This window comes from Typopeltis vanoorti, chromosome 12 (assembly GCF_054136105.1).
Source record: "Typopeltis vanoorti isolate ZY-2024b chromosome 12, IOZ_Tvanoo_1.0, whole genome shotgun sequence".
NCBI lineage: Eukaryota > Metazoa > Arthropoda > Arachnida > Uropygi > Thelyphonidae > Typopeltis > Typopeltis vanoorti.
In genome coordinates, this window is record NC_143560.1 from 35,669,612 (window position 1) to 35,686,023 (window position 16,412).

Consider the following 16,412-nt stretch of genomic DNA (forward strand, 5'->3'; position numbering starts at 1 on the left):
AATATTATATTCTGAAAATAAGAAATTTTGGAAATGAATGTTATATTTTTAAATTTGAAAGCTACAGTTTTTCATCAGCTTGTCTACTATCATCAAAAGCACTTGTTCTAATTTCTTGAACTTCCTATCTTCACCAAAATTATTGCCCCCCCCCCCCAACCTCAATTCCTGTCAGGTATAATATTTGTCCAACCATGCCTCACTTATTCCAACAATTTTACAATGAATGAACTCTATCATTCATTTCTTTTATGAAATGAAATTGTTGAAATTGCTGAAAATATATTTCTTGTGGCATTCATATACAAACACAGTAATTAATTTTTGTGTCCATAACTGGTTCTACCAATACCACCTCTCTGATGTCACTCCTCCACCCCCTGTCCTTGGCTATTTCTCTCTATCATCATCTATCCCATCTCCCCACATTCAAATGCTCCCTTGCATACCAAGCTAACCCATTCTTTTGTTGTTTGCCCACATACACACATTTGCTACTGCTTTCAGTATCTCTACTCTCTCTCACACTTTGTCTCCTTGTCCACCATTGTGTTTTCTCTCATCCTCTACATTAGCACTTCCCAAACTGTGGGCTGCGGCCCCCTTGGGGGCCGTAGGTTTTGTTGAGGGGGGAGGGCATGAAATAATGAAAACAAATTCAAAATATTTTAAGACTAAGTCAATTTTTTTTATCTTAAAAGAAACGTATTTAATTTTTATTATTTATTTTTTGTTATTTTTTATATTTTAATAGAAAAAAATCATTGGTGCGGATTCACAAATTTTGCTTCCTGCATATTTCGGTGCTTAATGAATATTAGTAAATATATAGTTATTTATATAAGTTTCCTTTCAAAGCAGAAATCTAAGCATTGCAGTTTCAAATATTTCACCTGATATTGGTTTTTTGTGTAGCAGTATTGAAACACATCAATCACATTAAATTGTTATTAAACTTCTTTTATGTTTTTAATTAAAAGAAGTGTTATTGTACTGCAAATGTACAATAACAATACATCTATCTATCAACGTTGACTTCTAAGGCCAGAACAGGCTGCTAGGCCTAAATCCTTGATATGCATGATGATGATATAAAAATATGAGATAATGTGCCATGTCAAATGTGTAAGTAAGATGCTAAAAATGTAATATTTGCATTTGATTTTTGCAATTTATGAAACATATTTTAAAGAAAAGATATTTTCTGACTCTTTTAGGTGCCATCAGACATTATTTTATCAGCAATAACATAGTTCTTACTTTGTTGAGAGTTTATTTTTCACTTGGTTAGACTATAATAAGTTTAGTTTAATCCTTTATCCAAGTGTGAGCAAACAAAGTTTGCACCTGAAAGTATCTTCAGGACTGGGGTAAGGTAGTGCAACACAGGCAACTCGTTGCAAAGGTGGAGAAAGCTCTCATTACCCCTATCTCAGTATCTCCCATAATGCAAAGCACATCTCCTTGCGGATATGTGTAATGCTATGCATTAAGGCAAGGGCCACTACCCATACTGGTTTCGACTTTTATTGAGGTCTAGTCAGTGGGAGCCAGGCCCAGTAGTGGAGATACAAAGGCAGAAACAGTGAGAGGTCATTATTAAATTACTCCGGATTCAGAGAAGGATGTTGAGAGTTTATTTTTCACTTGGTTAGACTATAATAAGTTTAGTTTAATCCTTTATCCAAGTGTGAGCAAACAAAGTTTGCGTCTGAAAGTATCTTCAGGACTGGGGTAAGGTAGTGCAACACAGGCAACTCGTTGCAAAGGTGGAGAAAGATCTCTCATAATGTTGCACACCCTTTGGCAACTCCTATAGGTTAGGATGACCTCTCATAGCTTCTGCCTTTGTATCTCCACTACTGGGCCTGGCTCCCACTGACGAGACCTCAATAAAGGTCGAAACTAGTCTGGGTAGTGGCCCTCCCCTTAATGCATAAGATTATACATATCCGTAAGGAGATGTGTTTTGCATTATGGGAGATACTGAGATAGGAGTAATGAGAGCTTTCTCCACCTTTGCAACGAATTTCCTGGTGTTGTACCACCTTACCCCAGTCCTGAAGATACTTTCAGGTGCAAACTTTGTTTGCTCACACTTGGATAAAGGATTAAACTAAATTTATTAAACCAAGTGAAATTTAATTGATTAATAAAAAGGTGGCACACCGTTTGGCAACTCCTATAGGTGGAGATGACCTTGCTAATGCTGCCTGGTATCTCCACTTGGGCCTGGCTCCCACTGAAGAGACCTCAATAAAGGTTGAAACTAGTCTGGGTAGTGGCCCTCCCCTTAATGCATAACATTATACATATCCATAAGGAGATGTGCAATTATGGGAGATACTGAGATAGGAGTGATGTTAGCTTGCTCCACCTTTGCAACGAGTTTCCCGGTGTTGTACCACCTTACCCCAGTCCTGAAGAAAATTTCAGGTGCAAACTTTGTTTGCTCACACTTGGATAAAGGATTAAACTAAATTTATTATAGTCTAACTAAGTGAAAAATAAACTTTCAAAATAAACTTTAAACATTTTAGAACCCACTTATTAGATCAGTGTTTCTCAGTGTGATATGCATATCCCTGGGGGGGTACGTTAAAGGTCTTCAGGGGAATACGTGGCAATTTTCGGCTATGCATCATTAACACATGGAATCGTTATTAAGAAAAAAGAATTCATTTAAACTCCTACACTCAAATTGCGAGTTCCTATCGCCCCAACGTTCACGCCGGGGTGACAGTAACTCGTTCCCTGTCTAATACTCAATGGAAAGCTCGAATTGCAGCAATTAAACCAGTTCGATTTCAATTCTGTGAAATGTATGATGCACTCATGGAAATATATGTAAATCCTCAATTGACAGGTTCAACTGGAAATGAAACAAAATGTACCTTGATGAAAAAATCACTTCATTCAAATTTATTTGCAGCATAATTATTTCATATGACATTCTATCATTAATAATCCTAGTGAGTAAAATGGTGCAAAGTGTAAATTTAAACATTGGCCATACCTTAGAGCAGTTTGACACCATCCTGAAATTTTTAATTGATTATAGGAAAAATGGATTTCAACAAATGAAAACAACTACAGCTGAACTTGCAGAAAAACTTGATGTACCACTGGAATTTCCTCATCTAAGAATAATAAGAAAAAGAAAAATGTTTTCCTATGAGAGTCACGATGAGCTGCAAGCAACCCCAGAAAAACTCTTTGAAGTTAATGTTTTTAATGTCTTAATTGATACGGCTATAAATAGCTTACAAAATAGATTTGAACAGCTGAGATCACAGAATGATCTATTTGGATTTTTATATAATATAAATAATTAACATAACTGGAGTTCAGGAAATATTAAAACATTGTAAAGAGTTGGAAATTGCTTTGCACAGTGGCAAAACATCTGATGTAGATGCAATAGATTAATTTGAAGAATTAAAAATTCTCTCAAAACTAATACAAGAGAAAAGTGGTCCTCACCACATTTTATCATATATATATATATATATATATATATATATATATATAACAAAATCTTGTGGAAATTTATCCCAATGTAACCACCACCCTAAGGGTATTGTTAACAATTCCTGATAATGTAGAAAGTGCGTAAAGAAGTTTTTCCAAGCTTAATCTGATTAAAAATTATTTGTGAACAGCAACGACCCAAGAAAGATTGGTTGGTCTAGCAATTATATCAATAGAGATGGACATAGCTTATAATTTAAATTTAGAAGAGCTTATAAACAGTTTTTTAATATTGTTTCTCTTGTAATAAAAACAAAATAGCAATTGGAGATTTTCTTATATTTTTATCTTATAATCCATCAGGGGCAATATTTAATTGTTTGCCTGAGGGTGCAATCTAATCTGGCGACGGCCCTCTGCATGCATCTCATGTTTCATTTCAAACTGTAAAACATTTGAAAGCTTTGAATGCTTAATATCTAAAAGGGTTCTGTAATAGTCTTTGTTCTGGAAAGGAAGTTGAAATCATTACTGAGTTCAGCTCATTACCGAATGGTTTACCAAGTTCAAAAGTGAAAGCATTTGTTCATGATAATGTTTTTTTTTTTTTCAACATTTATTTCCAAGCATGAAGCTATAAACCACTGTTTCTTTAGATCTATGGAGGAAACATGCCTGAAAACAATCTGAGAAATAGATTTTCCACTGCAACAAGATTCCTGCTCACTCTGCTTGTCTATGCAGTAATTTCCAGCCAAACACAGCAGAAGTTTTTTATTATTATTTTTATGGACTCCCATCCATGAAAGGTTATAAATCTATGTACTGTATTAGTACCTCGAGTTGGCTAAGGATCATTTTATATTTTTATTAATTTTATATATTTTTACATAATCCTGAAACCCTGTTTTAAGGAGTGGGATGTTTCAGGATTACGTAAAAAATAATTATTGCTCACATAACTTTTTTAAGCCACTTCAGGCCTCCTAAACAGGATGAGCAGTCTCACACAAGGCAATATTGCCTTGTGTGAGACTGCTCAATTGCCTTGTGCTTGTGCACAAGGCAATTGAGCGTGCAGAACATAATCCAGTTGGCTTGAATGGCTAATGCTGTTCTCCAACCAACAGGCTATGGATTCAAATCCTGTCTTGGGCTACTGTTCTGCACCCTCAATTATATCTCAAATCCAGCTCCCTGTGACAATCCGAAAAACATACTCTACTTTCTGCAAATGATATGAATAATATGAACAAACAATATGCTGCACTCTCTGTATGTATGTTTTAATTATAAAGAAACTGCTTCAAATGGGACAAACATGAATAGCAATTAAAGAATCACCATTCATGTTGCCCTGTTCTGTTATCATCAAAGTCAAAAAAATACAATCTAAAAATTATCTGATAACAGCTTGTATTATAGTTTAATATATATGATATATGATTAATTAACTTTTAATATATGAAATTTATGAAATTTTATATTATATATAATATATTATTATTATTAATAATTTTATATAGAAAATAATATTATATATATATATATATATATCTTTTTTTTGGATGAAATTACCAAATTATCAATATAAATGCGCGCTTCTTGGAAAAACAAGTTTCAGTAAGGAATTTATCATCCAAATTTCCTATTTTTTGGCATACCCAATTTCCTCAAGGCTTCAGATATCATATAATTTTTTTTATATACATATATATGTGGCAAAGATAATAAGTATCTTCCCTATGAAGGACTGAGAGTTGTATTCATTGGAGATAAGGTTATGAGAAGGCTGTTCCAAAGACAGAGACTATTGCATACAATGCTCATCCAACCGCATCTTAAACTGATTCAATGTGTCCACATCCACAACACACTCATGCAATGCATTCCACTCACCAACCACCCTCCATGCAAAGAACCTGCTTCTCACTTCTTTGCTCACACCCTCCCCTTATACAGTTTCCAACAATGGCCTCTTGTTCTACTCCCCTCTTCCATTTTATGAAAAATCTCTTCCATGTCTACCTGATAAACCCCTGACCAGCTTATATGTCTCAATCATATAAAAAATACCTTCTGCTGAAAAAAAGTATGGTTGGTTGCTTTGGAACTCGGGCTTTAAGACCAGCATATTATGTATGTTAACTAGTTGGTTGGAAGGGCTAGAAGTTGACAGTGCATGGAAGGCGGTTAAAAAGTGTTTGCATGAAGCAATGGCTGACTGCATACCTAGAGTCCGAATAATAAATCAAATAGGAGTTAAATGGATGAATAACACCATTAAGCTTGAGCTGCAAAAAAAGAAACAACTATGGAGGGAATTTAAGGAGAAAGGTGACCGGCAGGCACATGAACAGTATAAAGCCCAGGCCAGAAGGGTAACAAGTGTGGTAAGAAAAGCAAAAAAAGGATTATGAAAGAACATTTGGCCATGCAGTCTAAAGAGAATCCTAAAAAAGTTTTTTCGATATGTTGCAAATAAAAGAAAAAATGTATATAGCAGAATGATTTTAAAGAATGCCGATGGTAGGGAGGTAACCGAATCAGTTGATATAATTGAATTACTGAGCGAGCACTTTGCAAGAGTATATCATCCAGGTGGTGACATTGCAGAAATGAATGAAACAATAGACTATATGGGAATTGTGGTGAATGAGGTGGAGGTGAGTAGTCAATTGCAAAACCTCAATGTCAATACATCTGTGGGATTGGATGGTATACCAGCTCGTGTCGTACGTTAAGCGGCTAAAGAATTGTCAGTACCCTTCACCATTTTGTTTAATCTGAGTCTCGGGTCTGGGTTAGTCCTGAGGGGGTGGAAAAGGGAAAAATAGTTACACTGCATAAAGGAGGTTCCAAGACTACTGTTGTAAATTACCGACAGATTAGCATATCAGGAATCGTTGTCAAGGTCTTGGAGAAACTAGTCAAGAGAAGAATACAGAATTGGATAGATGAAAATGGGATACTGTATGGGGGGGGGCAACATGGTTTTGTGAAGGGTAGATCATGCCTCAGTAACTTGCTCACGTTTTATAACACAGTGACGGCTGAACTGGATAAGGGTAATGGGTTTACAGTGATTCTACTGGACCCTGCCAAGGCCTTTGACAGGATACCACATGGAACTCTAATCAGTAAACTGGAGCAGATGGGAATGGATATAGGGTTGGTGAGATGGATAGGAGGGTGGTTGATGGAGAGATACCAGAGAGTGGTTTATTCAGGAGTGGAGTCCAAGAGACTGCTTGTGACTAGTGGTGTGCTGCAGGGTTCTGTTCTTGGACCACTACTTTTCAATTTGTTCATTAACGATATAGGAAAGGATCTGAGAAGAAGTGTTCACTTGTTTGCTGATGATGCAAAGTTGGGTAGAGCAATTGTGAGTGCACAGGATGTCAAAATTTTGCAGGATGATTTGGATAGTTTGGAGGACTGGGCTAGGGAAAATGGATGTCAATTTAATGTGGCAAAGTGTAAGGTTATGCATTTTGGAGTGAAAAGATTAGCAGCAGTATATCACATTGGTGGAATCGTACTCCAGGAGATTGATGAGGCCAGGGATTTGGGAGTGTTGGTGGATAGAGAGTTGAAGTTTAGGGGGAAACATTGCAAAAGTGGCTAAATCAGCTCATCAAATCACTTGGTTAATGAAAAATACTTTAACAAACAGAGACAAACAAGTTATTGTTCCTCTATATTGAGCCCTGATAAGACCCCATCAGGACTACTGTGCCCAGATATGGGTGCCAGGGTTTCTTCTTGGTGGGGAGGAGGTGGAGAGGATCCAGAGACGAGTGACTAAGATGGTGGCAGGTCTGTGGAATGAACCTTATGAGAACAGATTGAAGATTTGTGGGTTGCAAAAATTGGTTGATAGGCAGAAAAGGGGGTGATATGATTGAGACATTCAAATTACTGAAGGGTTTCTATAAGATCAATCCAGAAGATATTTTTGAGAATAGGACTGGTAGTGGGAGGAATAGGGGCAAGTAAAAAACCTAGCTGGGCAAGAATGTGGTTAACAAGAGTGTTAGAGCTAGGTTTTTTACTTGGAGAGTCGTAAATGAGTGGAATAAGCTGCCAGAGTCTGTTGTGGGTGCTATGACCGTGAATGAGTTCAAGGCGAGGTATGATAGATACTGTGTGAATGTCAAATAGTTGTTCTTGACATGATGTTAGGGCCTCCCTCGATGAGTCTGTCGACTCCTTGGAGTTTCCCGAAATAATAATAATAATAATAACTGCATGTGTTCTTATGGCTGGTTTACCTTTTTTGGGCAATAAGAAACCTGAGTTTCCAGGAGGAAACCCTGGTGCTTCCATATGAGATCAGCCAACTCACCCTCAGTTTAAAAGTCCTTATAAAATATCTTCACACCTTAAATGGGATTGAAACCAAGGTCTTTCGAACCAAAAGACATCGTTGATACTGACTGAGCTATGGAGGTGCCTAGTAAGTATTAGTATAGCCATGTCTCTATTCAGAAACAATTATATCTATTATATTATATATAAATCTTGCTTTGAAAATTATGGACATTAATTCTATGTGTAACTGAATAGAGAAAATATAATTCCTCAGAGAAAAAAAAAGTAAAGAAATTTATTATTATCAACAACATTTGACCTCCATGGAGTGAGTCAGAGACTCATTGTTGGAGGTACTCACTATTGCATACAATGCTCATCCAACAGCATCTTAAACTGATTCAATGTGTCCACATCCACAATACCCTCATGCAATGCATTCTACTCACCAACCACCCTCTATGCAAAGACCCACCTTCTTCTCACTCCTTTGCTCACACCCTCCTTATACAGTTTCCAGCAATGGCCTCTTGGTCTACTCCCCTCTCTCATTCTATGAAAAATCTCTTCCATGTCTACCTGATAATAACCCCTGACCAGCTTAGATGTTTCAATCATATTCCCCCTCTTCCTCCTATTCACGAGGCTCTGCAACTTGCATTCTCTCAATCTGTCCTCGCACTCCACATTCCAAAGACCACTGACTACCTTTATTGACCAAATCTGTGCACAACAATCCATATAAAGTCTGATTGAGGCCTTATACATAACCGCTCTATTTCTGCATGTCAGGGTTCGCTGCATCATTGCCATTATTCGATGTAATGTCTTCACAACTTGTGCAATGTGGCCCCTGAATTTCAGGTCCTTGTCCACCATCACTGCTAGATCTCTCATCTCCTCTACTTCTGTTACAATTTCCTCACCAAGTGTATACTTTGCATTCCATCGTTGCTTACCAAATCTCAAAACCTTACACTTGGCAACATTGAACTGATAGTTCCACTTACCTGCCCATTCGTGCAATCTATTCAAGTCCTCTTGTAAGGCATTAACATCAGCCTGACTGTGCATTGCTCTCCCCAGTTTTGCATCATTCGCAAACAGCTGGATATTACTAGTTAAACCCAACCGAATATCATTAACATACAAATTGAACAACAATGGCCCCAAAGCTGACCCCTGCAGCACACCACTGGTGACCTTTCTCTTTCGAGATACTGCACCCCCACATACAAGTTTCTGATGCCTATCTGACAGCCAGTCACTGATCCAACACAGAAGTCTCTTATCCAATCCCATCTGTTTCAATTTATTTAAGAGCTTGTCATGTGGCAGTCTATCAAAAGCGTTGCAAAATCCAAGTACACCACTGTATATGCATCTCCTCTGTCCAAGGTATTTGTCACTTTGTTATAGTACATAAGTAAGTTAGTGAAACATGATCTCCCCTTAACAAACCCATGCTGATAACCACAGAGAATACTGCTGTTATCAACCCATTTCTGTATCCTACTTCTCACCAATCTCTCCAGGACCTTCACCACAACTCCAGATATACAGACCGGCCTATAATTTGAAGTTACAGCCTTATCACCACCTTTATGCAGTGGAACAATTTTACCCTCCTTCCACTCCCTTGGAACCTGTGCTGTTACAAAACTCTTATTACGCAGGCATCCCAATGCTAGTGCCAGTTCCCTGGAACATTCCCTTAAGATGAGTGATGATATGTCATCAAATTCTAATGTCTTATTAACATCAAGGTTATTTATTTCCTCAAATACCTCTTGCTCACTCACAATTAAGCATTCCTCCCCTATGTCCTCTACACTGAAGTTCCTCATGATTCCACCCTAATCAGGATGAAACACACTTATAAATTGATCAGTAAATACCTCAACAATGTCTTCTGCAGCAGTTACCATTCTACCACTTTCATCCCTTAACTTCATCTTTCCATGATCATTCTTCCTTCTACTTGCCACATATCTAAAAAACTCTCTAGGGTTTTCTTAACCTATTTGCCAATTTCTGCTCATACTCTACTTTTGTTTTCTTCACTAACTGAGTCACTCTCCTGGCTTGTTCTTTATATTCTTGATGTGACTGATTACCATTATTCATCTTGTACTTCCTCCAAAGTACTTTCTTTTTCCAGATTTCATGCTTAAGCTCCACATTCATCCATTTAACACCTATCTTATTCAGCCTTTGGGATACATTCATACATTGATGCTGTGATGTATTTCTTTGTAAGTTTCCATGCAGCATTAATGCTATCAGAACTATTAATTCTGATAGAATTCACACCAAAAATCTCAGACACACTTTGTTCTCAAAAATAAATAATGAAACCCTAAAATTAACGAAACACCGCCAATTATTATTATTCAAAATAGCACTTATTTTTCTGGAGCTCTTTCTCACACTACATAACTTACAGCCCTCTCGCTCTGTATCATAAGAAAGTATGAATGCGGAAAAGCTAGTAAAGTACAGCCGAACGAGAGGCAGCGAGATAGAGGGATGTTGTCGGAATACAAGATTTATTGAAACTGATATTGGAAATGAAAAATGAAATGAAGAATACGTTGAGTGATGTTAGGTGTCTAGTGGAAATTAATGAAAGTATGCAAGAAATCAGAATGAATAATTAATTATAATCATATTTATTATTTTCTGTTACAGTAAAAAATCAGATGATCATAACTATTCCCTGAATGTTCTTGATCTTCTCCTCACTAGTGTAAGTATAATTGAATGTTGTCTGCATTCCTAAGATTGCAGAACATTCTTATGATACAGGCCCTCTCACTCTGTATCATAAGAAAGTATGAATGAGGAAAAGCTAGTAAAGTGCGACCGAACGAGAGGTAGCGAGATAGAGAGTGAAGTTGTTGGAATGCAAGATTTATTGAAACAGATATTGGAAATGAAAAATGAAATGAAGAATATGTTGAGTGATGTTAGGCATCTAGTGGAAATTAATGAAAGTATGCAAGAAATCAGAATGAATAATTAATTAAGAAATTAATTATAATCATATTTATTATTTTCTGTTACAGTAAAAAATATCTATGTATAAAACAATTAAAATGACCACATTACCACTTTTTCAGTCTGACACTGAAAGATATAACCAACATAGTTATCTATAGTTGTTGGGCTAATTTCTCTGCATATGAAACCAAAATGATCTTGATGTTCCACACCCTGAAAGAACAATGAAAATTATTTTTAAAAATCTCATCAAAAATAAAAATGATTTATAGTCAAATTCATGCCATAACTATATATATATATATATATATATATATGAAAAACATATATATATATATATATATATATATATATATATATATATATATATATATATATATATATATATATATATATATAGTTATGGCATGAATTTGACTATAAATCATTTTTATGTTTTTCATATATATATATATATATATATATATATATATATATATGAAAAACATAAATCATGTTCCAAGCCTCATCACAGGAAGTCCAAAATAACCCATACAAAACCAAGTTCACCACAATCCGTACAAAAATATCTAATTCTCATGTCTTTGTTATGCCCTCATGTCATGCCCTCATTCAAGGAGGGGGATCTCTAGTTTGTGTCCCGCCTGCAGGTCTTAAAAATTGACTTCTGCATTTATTTATCCTAGAAAAATTGTTTTAGTAACCATGTTTTTATCATATTAACCCTTTTTTGCTTATCAATCAAATTCTGCAGTCTACAACATTAAATTTATTCTCATAGTTATCCACAGACCTGTTTCTCCATCCTCCTCATCACGAAACCCAGACCAAAATCTGTGCACAGTGATTCAGATGAAGTTGTATCAATCATGTAAAGAGGAACAATAACCTCCTCATACCTATTCATTAGAGTTTCTCAATAATCTTTTACTATTTGCTCACTTTTACAATATGTTCCCTAAATTTCAACTTCATGTAGGCTATCACCCTAAGATATTCTCAGCTACAGCAATTGTTTTGCAGTGTAATACATGGTTTGTAATATTTTCAATTCACAATGAATAAAACTGAATTTTTTAGTCATTATTTTTTACCCACGATGTCATTAGATTTGAATCCTAATGCAGAACTCCATATCAATTACATTTACTGCTGCTCTTTTGTGTGCTTGGATCAAATGATCCAAGCACACAGCCCTGTTGTGGCATTGGTTATCTTATATTCTCCTAGATCCTGTGCAATTATATACTATTCTTGATGTATGTTTATCAGTTGCCTTTATGTAATTTATGAAATAACGTTCTGTGCAATAACCCAAGAAGTGGCTTTATAAAGTTTTTTTTGGAAAGCAATGTTATGGTATAACCATATCCTTTATCTAACTTGGTTGCTTTATTATAAAAAGTGGGTAGATTAACTGTCACTCCAGAGATAATGAATGTTCTATATTTCGATGTATCTATCTTGGATCTTCCTTTACGTAATGGAACTAACTTGTGTCTTTTCTACTCCTTTGACACCCAACAAGTGCTGAGACTAATAAAAAAAAAAAAAAAACCTGATCATGGGCAATAAGCATTGCCAATTTGCGCACACATTCTTGTAAAACACATGCATATATCTTACTGCTGTACTGACATTAAGATGTCATTTACTTATTAATTTGTTATTAAGATGTCATCCTGAGTGCTTCTTTCTCCTCTATTTTCTCATATCTATATTCATCACAACCTGGGAAAATGACTACTCAATAATTCAACATTGGATTTCTTCCAATGTTATCGCCTTCTACCATCTGCGTTCATACATCCATTCAAAGTTATCCTTCCATTTACTTGCATCAGATATTCAATTCGAAATCAGATTCAGTCTTGGAAACCCTACATCATTTCTCGGAGTGCATGAAATACTTCAGCATAGAGATAAATGAAATATATTTGATGCTCACTATAGCATCATCATTATCATAACAGATTTGCTCACTACTGAAAGTTCCAACAAAGGTCTCATAGATAAAATGCTATGCTAAAAGAAATTCTATAGCAAAACTATCCACCACAACAAACTGTTTCTTTAGTCCTTATGAAATGCTAGTGAGAGTCAACCAAGTAAATGATATGTTTAATCCACATTAAGCAATAGTCAGGTTATAATAATTATCATTATAATGGGTGTCTCCATGTAGTCAAAAGATTCATTGTGGGAGACCCTATCTCTGCTTGTCAGTGTGTTTGATGTGCTGTTTTGGCCACCTTTGCAATATGCCCTCTAAACTTCGGTTCTCTGTCCACAATCACCCCCAAATCCCTTGCCTCATCAACTTCTTACAGTTCAGTTCCATCAATATAGTACACAGCACGTGATCTGATCCTCCCAAAGTGCATCACCTTATACTTAGCTACATTAAACTGGCAGTCATTTAACTTTGCCCATACCACCAGCATATTTAAATCATCTTGCAAGATATCTACATCACCTTCATTAACTATGGCTCTTCCCAGTTTTGCATTATCAGCAAATAAGTGGATATTTCTTGTCAAATTATTTCCAATATCATTAATGTATAAATTAAATAACAGAGGACCAAGTCCTAAGGTACACCACTAGTCATCTGCCTTCTCCTAGACCCAACTCCTCCATGAACCACTCTTTGATATCTGTTCATCAGCCACTATCAAATCCAAATCACCAGCTTCAGATCCATTCTCATTTGCTACAATTTATGCAACAGATTTACATGTGGAATCCTGTCAAATGCCTTTGTAAAATCCAGCAGTATCACTGAGTAAGCATTTCCTTTATCCAACTCCACTGTTACTTTATTATAGGTTACAAAGGTAAGACATACCTCTCACAAAATCATGTTGCCCCTCATAAAGTATCATATTTCTGTCCATCTAATCCTGAATTCTAATTTTTATCAACTTCTCCAAAATCTTAACCACCACTCCTTATATACTAATTAGCCTACAATTTGCTACTTTGGTCTTGGAGCTTCCTTTATGCAATGGAATTATTTTCCCATCTTTCCACTCTATTGGAAAGATGGGAAAATAATTCCATTGCAAGGTCAGAGGGCTGATATGCCATCTAACCCTATAGCAGTATCAGCATTAAAGTTCTGCAATATATTAAGCACCTCTATTTCCTCTATCTCTAATCTCTCATCAGTCAGTGACACATTCAGCATTGCAATATCACAACCAAGATGGTACATCTTTGTAAAATGATCACTTAGTAACTCAACTATTTGATTTGTTTCTGTTACTTCCCTACCATAGTTATCCCTCCTTTTACTTGTCGCATTGCGAAAGAACTCCTTATGATTTCTTTCGGACTCCTTAGCTAGCCTCCTAGGAAGCTTTGGTCTTCCTTACCATACAGGTGAACCGCTTTGCCTGTGCCTTGTACTACTCGTGGGTATGCTGATCATCTTTTTCTTTATACTTCCTCCACAATCTTTTCTTTATCTGCAATTCCTGCTTAATAATACTATTCATCCATCTTACTCCTACTTGATTTATCCTTCTGATACTGCTCTCCTCAAACATCCTTTGACCACTTTCCCTAGATAGATTAATATTATACAACAGTATTACACACTGCAGAAAAAAAAAATTACAGAAAATTACAGTCTAATCTAAACTACTTATCAAAGTTGAAAGAAACTGTCAGTTACACAAAGTATCATGCATATAAAATTAATGCATTTTTTTTAAAAATAATTATATAAAATTTTAGGTGATGTATGATTTTCATCACCTGATATCTGAACTACAAAAATGCAGACTGGTATTAGTTTAATGCTTCCATTTTACCACCAGCATTATTATGCAATGCCATTATCTTACTTTCTTTTAACTCTTTGGGACTTTTCTAGTTGTAACCCTTTTGTAACCCCAAAAAATTGGCATCCCTTATCTGCTCCACCAAAGACCAGCCACATTCCCTAGACCTACCAAGCGTGTTCCAGGTTCTTTGCAGTTGCAAACTGTCCTACTATGACCAAACATGCAGGACAGCCAATATCAGAATTGTTGAACACATGGACTATATCCAGTTCTACTATTACAACCACTCTTGACTTGCTGACCATGCTTTGCACAAATACACCACAGGATATGCTGGAAGAAGGCCACACTCTTTTGCACCACAGAAAATATAAACATGAGAGACTTTTCCTGGAATCTACCTCTGAGAAACTTTGCAAACCTCAACAAATTTGGGTTAATGAAACTGTCCCAAATTTGTGAAGCACTCATCCTCAGATCTTCAGTCCGATGGTCAAAACCACCCAATTTAGCCTAGGAGTGCCATTAAGACTTTAAGCAAGACTTTGGTTGTCTTTCTTCAGCCTCATTTACCCAATGGTAGCATGTGCATTCACATATCATTGCTCTGTGATCTCTGATGATGGCAATGTAACTTTGCCAAAATATAGGAATTATTAATTAAATTTATTATAATTAATATTAAGTATACATTGTAACAGAATTCTCAAATATTTTGGTGACATTTCAAGATGTGAAAATTATAACCTGGAACAACTTATCATTCAGGGCAAAGTAGAAGGCAAAGAAAAAGAGGATGATCAAGATGGTTGGATCAGATTAAAAAGATTACCGGACTTACTTTGGAGTTGGTTACTGCCACAACAAAAGACAGAAAGAAATGGAGAGGCATTGTGGCTAGGGTCACGAGTCCTCAGATATGAGCAGACTGAGCGAAAGATAGATACATTGTAATTTCCTGAAAAATAATAGTTATAATCAAGATACTTATTATTTTACCCACACATGGAACTGATGTGATATAAAGTGTTTGACTTTTTGTTGTGGACCTGATATATATATATATATATATATATACATCTAAACCTCTTTTTACGCAATAGATATGTTCCTAAAAATTACGCATAAAAAGAACTAGTGACTTTATAGAAAAAGTGAAGATTGGTTCCAAACCTGAAATATAAGAAAAATAATGAAAAAACAAACATTAAATTCGTCAGGATCACAAGATTTTTATTTACATTTCATGGAGAACACACATACATATAATGAATTTTAATAACTTTAAAAAAAACATATTCATTTCAGTTATTTGCTAAGGATTCTATAAAAAAATTATTATTCTCTATCAGTTTCTGACAATAAACGCGAAAGCTTTCGTTTTCGTGAGACTGTGATATCACTAGAACTACTAGATATGGTATTATCGTCATCGGCTTCCGCCTCAATTTGTGGAATTCTTCTTGTCATGTCTTGAACAAAAGTACCACTGGTTGTTTCAGTAGTTTTAGGCATAAACTCAGTTATTAATCACTGTGTTGATGCTTTAGATAAGTCGCGATATAATTCTCTGTATGAAGACATTAGCAACTTAAGCTCACGTGAAAACTTCCCAGCACGTTCTTCATTTGGATCATGTCGGACAAAATAACTGCCTAAATTACTGGCCAGTTTAAGACCTTCTTTAATTATATCAGCAGTAAAAGTAGGATTATCTTGATCATTATCTTCTTCACTTTCAGGAGTTTCAGAAACAATCTCCACTATTTTGTCTTCGCTAAGAGGTTTATCAATTAACAATTCTTCGATATCTGCTGACGTAAGATCATCGAA

General features: G+C 35.7%; 1 protein-coding gene across 1 annotated transcript in view; it reads right to left on the reverse strand.

Annotated features, from left to right (window-relative positions):
• Positions 1-16,412, reverse strand: part of LOC150100690 (TBC1 domain family member 1-like) — a 342,041-nt gene that overhangs the window by 239,208 nt on the left and 86,421 nt on the right. Inside the window, exon 5 of the mRNA XM_090401806.1 lies at positions 10,897-11,001. Within this exon, the coding sequence (XP_090257932.1) occupies positions 10,897-11,001 (105 nt within the window). The remainder of the gene's footprint in view (positions 1-10,896; positions 11,002-16,412) is intronic.